Raw genomic sequence first — 9505 nt, forward strand, 5'->3', positions numbered from 1 at the left:
AGAAATTAAGTTCGTTGAGCATAGATTTCAAATTTTCAATTTTTTTTATGCTTCTTATATTTACATTAAGCAGAGAAAATGTTTTACTTTGCAAAGTATGAAAATGTGTTTTGGCCTCAGCTATAGTAAAGCATTGAGTTTCAATTTTGTTATTATGAAAAAAATTCGCGCCTGGATCGTTAGAATTACTCAAAGTTATGTTTTCATTATTATCAGAAATATTAAATGTTAGGTTGTCACCCATATTATTTTTTGTAAAACGTTCAATAAAATAGTACTAAACAAATTTGTATATATAAATAATTATTTAGTGTTCTCACCATTATAACTGGACGAAACAGGTTTCAATTTAACAATCCGATCGTACTTTATACCAACACGTTCTCCCTTTTCTCTCCTTTTTATCTCTTTGAATAGATCTTTTCTTATTTTCATTGTTGCCGGCGAGAAATCTTCGTTGATGTAGATGCTTGTTCCTTTTAGATTTTTTGCAACCTTTAGAATACGTCCCTTGTCCTAATAACTCAGCAGCTTCATCACGAACGTTCTTGTTCTTCCTTTATTTCTTCTTCCTGTTCGATGCGCGCGTTCTATTTGTACGCCTTCAACTTGCAATTTTTCCTGTAGTACTCTCTGGACCTTTTCTTCCACGTCATCCCATGTCTCACTTGCATTGTTCTTTCACTCCATCTATTCTTAAGTTTTTTCTTCTGCATCTATCCTCCAGCACTCTCATTTTATCTTCAACTTCATCAAGGTAACCGTCAATGTCCGTATCCAACCTGTCATTCAAATCCTTAATTTTGCTTTCCGTAAATCATGTCATGGAGGTGGATATAAATGTAATCAGGGTTAAAAAGAAGAAAACACAGGCAACTCACGCAGAAGTTCATTCTCACCACGGGCAATAGCAATGTCAAGGTGCCATGGGACAGCGAAACCGAGGATAACACTTCCAAGCCCTGGCCTACCAGCAAACGAGACAAAGAGCAGAGAAATACGAGAGTAAGACAAGGCTGTGTTGGTCACAACAGTAGTACTGCTATTCTAGCATATATATGAATGATATGCGCAAGTAAGGTTCTGCGTTATACTATTACATTGAAAGCGAACCCACATTATCAATAACGAGGGTCACAGTAGCAGCAACCTTAAGATACAGGTGCGTTCTTTTACCTCCACAACCTCTGCAGCAGTGCGGAGGAAGAAAGTCACAACACTCCCAGTTATACCAGGCAATTCCGCACCTGCTTCACCCGCAAGCCACCTTAAAATAATTGCAACTCTATCAAACAGTTTTTACACTAAACTCTACGCACTACCATTAGCGCACATTTGGCGCCACGGCACCCCATGTAACTGCCAGCACAATTAAGGAAACTAGCATCCCGCCGTAACTATAGCACCTATTTTTATTCAATGCTCCTTAGGCAGGATCTTTAGCTTTTTAGTTGTCGTCTTCTTGAACGCCTCTTTAATCGAGTAAAGCTGGTTCTCTAGTCTGACGAGAGCAATTCATGAGCTTTACGTGCTGCCTCCTAGTCTGCTCACTTCTGATTTGTCCAATTGCTATCTTTCCTCGTAGAGGTTTCGAGTTCTCGCGCAGTTTGCAGTTTCCAATCTCACGCTTAGTAAAGCCGCCTATAAAATTCTAGCGATTGCGAAGTCCTGCAAGGAGTCAAGGAAACAGATAATAAAATAGAGAAACGTTTATCATATGCTGCCCAAAGTCGCGGGTGAAACATTTTCATTAAAATAACATTTTTTCTCCACAATTTTCCTTTTCAGGTATTGGTTACAATATTGGAAAAATAAAAACAATTTCCGATTATAATAAGATATATTTCAATATTAGCTAGCACTGCTATATACAAAAAAATAGTCGCGTCAGTAAGCACGCTTGTAAAATATGAATGGCTCTCAAAGAAATGGAACGGTTAAAAATAATAAATTCACTCTTTCACAGAGAAATAATGTTAAAAATGACACCAGAGTGGCCAGCAAACTAAAAAAATCTTTCAGCAGTTTAAAAATGTTTTTAGTCAATTTTACAGGATGTCCACTAATTGTTGAAAGATGTGTTTTTATATAAACTTTTTCTAGGCCAAACCAAATTCCACCAATTTTGAAATAATTTGTGGCCATCCTGTTTTACCATTTGAAAATCAAACTTTTAATGCTTTTAGAGATATCCAGAACTGGCCACCCCTGGTACATATACGGTATCCTAAAAAAAAAAAACTTTCCAAAAAGCGATAAAAAAGAAAAATCCCACAGAATCTTTCTTTGAATTTGTCATCCATGCATAAACGAGCTTGTGGAGTAAAATCGAGTTCACAATTCATAAAAATACCAAAAAACAAATAAAAAAACCCAGCAACATAGAACACATACGTTCGTTCGCTCATGTTCGTTTGAACGAAAGAAACAGACCCTAGTAGATGAAAATAGAACCAATTGTCAATTACTGTTTATAATTGACACTTCTACTACCAGGTATCTCTCTTTAGTACAAAAAATACTATATTGTTATTAATTCCAGTCAGTCTCTCGACTTTGCCATTAGAACGAAACAGAACTGTAAACAAGCCATCCAAAACTTTATAAAGCAGCAGCTACATGCTCACTAAAATAACAACACCACTTTGCAAAATGCACCACACTTTCCAACCTCATTAAATTTTGCCACCCGTTAATATTTATATACCAACTTTGTCAACTATATAAATACACAAATTCAATGTTAATTTTGATAAAAAAAGCTAAAATTAGTGCCTACCCAATGTTGAGCATTCTAAAACAACGAGTATCGATTTTAAGTGCAAATCAAGGGTTTTTAATTTTTTTAAAAAAATACAACTTCTGTAAACTCTTTTAATTTAGAAACCACAAATCCTTTAAAAAACTTTTCTCGTGTTTTTAACGATTTTTGAAAATATTTTAATAAAATTTCCAAATAGCGAAAATTTGGACGTTAGTAAAGGCCATGTTTGACTAAATTTCAAAAAAAACAAAAAAATAAAGCAGAAAAAATACATTCCTAGGTCATCAGAAAACCTGCAAATAAGTCCCACTTTAAAATGAGTTGCGAAGCACACATCAGAAGAAGTTCCCAAATAAAATACAATATATCATATTTGTATATCTGTACACGCTTAACACCTAAAAAAAGGGAATATAAACGATATATAAATTTGGAAAATTTATATTTTTTTAATTTTATATTGAAGACCTTTCAAGTGAACCAAGTGTTTTCGAGATTTTCTAGTAACCAGTAAATTTTCCAACGCATACTATGACAATTCTTGAAACGATGAGATTTTATAGTCCTTCTTTTTTCTAAAAACTTTGTGACTTGAAAAACTGCAGACCGTCTCGATCAAAACACAAGAAACCAAAAATTAAAATTCCAAATTGAAAGGAATAATAGGAAGGTCCTATATAAATTAATAATAAAAATCTGAACACTATATGTATATATGTATATAATATTACGATTTATCCAACAAAAAACTAAACTTCACTCCATCCAACTAGTCCCCAACTTTCCAGTTCCTTGTTCACACATACCTCCTAAAAAAAGACAGCAACTTTACAAACGATAGCTTAAGACTGGACATGGATTTTTTTTTAGAAAGTTAAACTAGTTTAATCTGGAGTTTAAACACAACCCGTAAACTATCTTGGGCATGTTTCCAAATTGAATTTAACAGACTCAAAGAAGCATGTTTATCAGACCCATGTTAGTATTTTATTAGCAAAAATTTTCGCGCAATAGCAACATAAATAAATATATTCAATTCCACTACAAATTACAGGATAAAAACAGTCCAATTTAGGGTGTTCAACAAAATATAGATGTGAAGTGTATGATCATATCTTCTGTACTAAATTTCGCACGATAAATTATTTTTATACGCAAATGCGCGAAACTAAGTACACACGGAAATTATTACGAATAAGGTTAATACATAATAGTTAATTTTATAAGCCGAGCGCACAGCTGGCCCTTGTGGACTTGTGCCATAGATTTAACAAATAATAAGAAGTCCTGTAGGCTGCTCTATGTTCTTTTGAATGATGTAAAATATCCAAAGCACATGCATCACCACTAAATTAAATAAACAAACGAACACGAAATAAAAAAATGGTATATCTTACCCTTTGATTCTCTTCATCATAGTAATAGATTTCGACACGTTCAACGCTGTTTTCGTTTGTTTTGCAAGCTGCTTGAAGAACCCTTCCCTCCACGAGCTGACCAAATACGTTGGTTGCTGCATATGGATATTCAACATCATCTAAAAATTTCAAATAAAATTTCTTGAATTTCAACAATAGGCTTAGAGTAAATAGGTTCCTTCTGTTTGCACATTTTCTTATAATTATCGCATGTTTTCTACTTGTTAGACCAGAAATTTCAACAATTTTTTTATTCAAAATTCCATTTATGACAGAAGTATAAATAATGTCAATAACGTGTATCAACGTAAATCCTAAAAAAAGAACAACATTGAAAGTAAGTCTAGGAAAACAGTAGCAAAATAGCTGAAAAACTTTGCAACAAAAAAACAAAAACGCAAATAATACTCACTTTCATGTGGTGCAACATTCGCTAACTGACATTCTACTGCCAAAACCGGGACATCCATAAAATCAGGCCTGAGAAACATGTAACAGATTAATTAAGTTATATATATTAACCTAAAGGTTTTTCACTGAGAGAATTTTTGAGCAGTAAACCTATATAATAGAGCAGAAATCTAGTTGCTACAGCTTTAGGCCTTAAATTAGGTCAAAAACTAATCAATTTCCTTACAAACCTTCAGGCATCACATTTATCCCTGAAATATTTACCTTTACTTAGCTACCTAGTTGGATTGTGTCCAAAGTCATCTTAGCTATATCAATGTTTTAGGAAATTTTATGATTTTTTTAAGGTCCAATTTTAGAAAACATAAAAATGTATAAAAACGATAAACAATTTTTAGGAGATTTTGACAAATTTTAGAAAGAAAAAAGGTCTTTGTTCTTTAGGTTATTTGGATTTTAGGGCGTGACAACCTTGAAGTGTGCATTCTACCCAAAATCTGGCTAAATGTGGTACATGCATGTCAAAGTAAAAGTAGTAAAATTACCTTATTTTGAGCAAGATAGTGGTTGGCACTGTAGCATTACCTCCATAATCCAAATAAGTCACAACAGCTAGGTTTTCAGGTACTAATTCAATGATTTTCAACCTGCACCACGTGTTATCAATAAACGAGGCACAGTAATCATTGACTTTGGGTAAATCTTGGTCAGAATACATATACTTCAATCTTGGAGAAGTATAACACTTTGCTAATTCTGTTTGTAACTGAACAATTTTTTCGTCAACTTCTGGGCTGAAAATCTGAACAAAAAAATGGCCCACATCAACAATAGCAGTCACAATGACGTCATTTTTTTTTCCTTCTAACAAACGAGTATAGATAATACTCTGAGTTGTTGTTGAAATATCTTTGTCGACAATCTTTTTCAAAGGTGTAGCAAACCTCGCTCTTAGTAATGATTCAGCTTTTTTAATCTGACTTTGCAAACCTGTTATACTAACAACTCGTTTGTCTCCTCTTACTTCTGGCTCAACACAAATAGTTGCTCCTGTTTTTTGTTTTAGTTCCTTTACATGTTTTCCAGATCTCCCAATTAACTTTCCACTCAACTCCTCAGGAAATTCATAATCAAAGCTTTTTTGGGTGTTGTCAACTTCCCCAGTGTCCACATCACGCCATGGCCCATCTATGCCTTTATCACTGGTGTCCACTTTTTTTGCCTTTGGTGTTTGTTTTCTTGGTGAGTCCTTCTTACTTTTAGAAGATTCAAATTTTGAAAAGGAGCTCTTTGTAGGGGTCTGCTTTTTGGATGGACTATCTTTCACAGTTTTTCTTTTCGAATCTTTTCTTGACCTGAAGTTTGGGCTAGTTGGGCTTTTTTTGGGTGTTGATTTTTTCCCAATATTTTTTTTCCGTTCAGATACTTCAGTTTCAATAGATATGCTTAACTTAGCTAGAGAGACACCACCTATTGTCATAGTTTTATTTAGCAAAGCATCAGAAACATCACCTTCACTATCTGACATGGGAGTACTGCCCCAGTTTATATCTTCTCGTATTACTGATTCTAACGCAGGACCATACCAGTCTCTAAATTTTTCCTCAGTTGCAATTTCTTTACAAGATACTTCTTCAGAAACAGCATCTTCCAAGGAAGAGTTAGGACACTCACCTATGGTACTACACTCAGGAGACTTTAATGAGTCAGAGCCACTGATAGATATATTATCTGAGCTGTAGTCTTCTACAAATGCACTATCGCCATCACAACTGCTTTGATGCCTCAAGCGCTTCAGAGGTACACCCTCTTTTACAGTTGAACTAACTTTTACGTCAGATTTTTGAATATCACAAAGTGTCACCTCTTCAGAACATTGATCAAATTCTCCAAACAAGTTCGTGTTTTCAGACTCTAATAAGTTTTCATCCAAGTTAATGATTTTTTCTTCTATGCACACTTTAACAGGTTCTTCATCTTGACTTACATAACTCACTACAGATTCTGTGGCATATTCGATGAAACTATCAGACAAGTTGTCGTCATCACCATCTTCAGCTTTCCTCTTAATAGAGGAAGAACTTATTTTTGGTTTTTCTACAGGAATTGATTCAATCCTTTCTTCGATATAAATTTCAGAGTCGTCCACATCATCAGGGTATTCTCTTTTTGAAGGAGATTTCTGTAGAGACTCGGAAAGCATAGTGCATTTTGTGTCATGCTCCAATAGGCTGTTTTGTTTCTCTACATTTAAAATTTCATTTTTTGTCTTCCGCTTCCACCACCAAAATGAAAATCCAAGTATGGATGTGGGAACAAGCAAAGCTAAGACAGTTCTGATGCTCATCATTTTAAACTAAAATATATAAAAAAGCACAATTATGTTTGGAATTTTAAGGTTTATTAAAAGTTACACACAATACTTAAAATGACATGTGCATCTAATCAACACTTAGTACAAAGTACTAAGGTATTTAGTGGTAAGTATTTATAAAATTGATGCGAACGTAACAAGCAACTTATTAACAACAAATATTATTATTAATGGGAGGCATAATTTACTTTTCATAACAAATGTATATATGAATAATTTGCATGAAAAAATCCTAAAAAGAACTTAGATAGGAAAGAATTCGTAAAAAAATCTTGTTTATACCTCCTAAGATGCAATCCCCTAATTAAAGGAGTCAAATTTAGCAATGGTCCGAGGTTACTTGGTTAGACTTGTTCAGAAAATTTTTGATATGCAGTGTTTTAGGTATACGCTGTTAAATGTGATCCTTTATTCAACTTCTTAAAGGATTCTGCCATGTTTTGTAATTCCTAATTGAAATTTGGTCGCTTTTTATCATTTTTAGGTAGCTTCAGGAAAGCAAAAGAAAATTTGTTCGTTAAATATCTTACCAACAGTTTCAATGTTATATCTTGTGCTAACACACATTTGTGTTTGCCACCTTTATCTCTCAGCCATAAATAGCCCTGAAAAACCTGGTCTTTGTAGGGTAAAGTTTTGCACTGATTCTATTTAGTTTGATTTAAAATCTTGGATATACACCTGGACACAAGGATAAGTTCAGGTATTTTTTAAAAAAAGCGTGTCAACTTGAAATCACACAAAGAATTACTGAAACTAGCCAGAAGCATTCAAAAAATGTTTTTAAGCAGGATAGTTCCATAATGATGAATGAAATTCACTAGATGAAACTTAGCACAGGACAAACTCCAACACAGAAAAGGTTGATGCATTGATATGTGCAAAGCTTCGAATTAGTAGCGCACAATTGGCAATTTGCAATTCTAAATGCTGTTTTTGCAAATCTAAAGGTTAAAATGGTAAATCGCGTTTTTTCACCAATTGTTTTATCACCTATTTCTCTAATTGTTGTTCCAAAAAAATAATTAAAAAGGTATGAATGTATGACCTACAGTGCTTTCAGACCACAGCTGCAAATGTTTTTTTTCTATATACAGTCAGTATTTTTTGCAAGCTGACATTATATTTCTAATTGAAACTCTGAATGGTCTATGGGTAGTGTATCTATTTTTCTTTTTAGCTATTTTTCTTTTTGGCTTTGCCTATGTACTCATATATTTACTAAACAGATGAAGCTTGTACATTATTTTGAAAATTTAGCACATCAAACCTTTGGTCAAAATGTTGATCAAAAATTAATTCGTTAAAATCTGGGAATGAACGAAAGTTTGTCAAGCAGAACACTTTGGAATAAATGTTTTATTGATTTTGATGTTTTATTAAGTTAGGCTGACGTCAAAAAAGACGTGTTAGAGCCACCCAAATGACCCTAATTTTTGATTAAAATTTTTTGATATAGCGAGTCGGAAAAACTAAAATGACAAAAAAATATTTTACACTTGTTGTCTCCCCGCAGCCATTAAACACCACCATTGTTGCGTTTCGCTTTAAAATGGGAAAAGGGTTCTGAAAACTAGTTGAAAACAGCACCCGAAAACTAACGGGGTGCCAAAGTTATTATTAAATATCAGTGATTTAATGGCGCGCGTTAATGGATGGATGGTTAAATACAATTTTTTCAATTTTTGAGTTATCAATAATATTATTGCTGACCAACCACCCGACTCTATTTTTGGTGCTCAAATGACTCTAACACCAGATATTTGTGACGTACGCCTTATGGTAAAAAAGGAAACATTTTTCACAGATTATTCCTTTAAAATACTTGAACTTCCATTGAAATTAACACCCCTTAAAGTAATTTAAGTGCTGGGTGAAATATTTTTCAGCAGTCCCTGGTTGTCAGCTAAGTTTAGGCAGGCGTTTAAGTGGGACTGTATGGTGATCCATGGCATATAATATAAAACCTGTGAATGCTGTTGGTGTGGAGAGCATTGATTAATTGAGCATTTGAAAAATAAACTATACTTGCAGATCAACGTGTGAATATTAATAGAATATGGGAGATAATAATTTACTTGTTGTGTTATACATTGTTTTTTTTTTGGATATTAGTGACTTGTTCAACCATGTTTAACAGGTCATCCTGCCCTTGTAACCAGCTTGCTATAGTTCATCAAATTTAAGGATCGTTATATGTCTTAATACGTTTATAACCTGGAAATCATAAGCTATACAATAAAATTATAAAAATATTCCGTTATGTATAATATATGAATGTGTTAAAATACCACGTGTAACTTCTTAGCCAGCTAGCATTGTCTTTAAGAATAAAAATAAATGTCCTAAAAAATAAAGCGACATAACGAGAGCCTACCTTTATTTAAATAGATTCCTGTAAAAACTTGTAACTTATGCAAATCTGAAAAAGTATGCCTATAGCTAGCTATATAGTCAAAAAAGACAATGTTTTACTACACGATGATGCGACAAAACAAACCCTCGTGGAGCGATCGGCGATCAAGATGACCTCGTTTT

The 9505-nt window shown here is 33.6% G+C and overlaps 1 protein-coding gene across 1 annotated transcript; it reads right to left on the bottom strand.

Moving 5' to 3' along the window:
* Positions 1 to 1821: 1821 nt before the first annotated feature.
* LOC130623861 (A-kinase anchor protein 1, mitochondrial-like) lies at positions 1822 to 9487 on the bottom strand. The gene is made up of 5 exons (XM_057439393.1): positions 9345 to 9487; positions 5139 to 6949; positions 4595 to 4662; positions 4162 to 4301; positions 1822 to 3573 (listed from the first exon to the last, which is right to left on the bottom strand). Exons 2-5 carry the CDS (start codon positions 6941 to 6943, stop codon positions 3514 to 3516), a joined length of 2073 nt encoding a protein of 690 aa, XP_057295376.1. The 5' UTR covers positions 6944 to 6949; positions 9345 to 9487; the 3' UTR covers positions 1822 to 3513.
* Positions 9488 to 9505: the final 18 nt, after the last annotated feature.

Source organism: Hydractinia symbiolongicarpus, chromosome 13, assembly GCF_029227915.1.
Source record: "Hydractinia symbiolongicarpus strain clone_291-10 chromosome 13, HSymV2.1, whole genome shotgun sequence".
Lineage (NCBI taxonomy): Eukaryota > Metazoa > Cnidaria > Hydrozoa > Anthoathecata > Hydractiniidae > Hydractinia > Hydractinia symbiolongicarpus.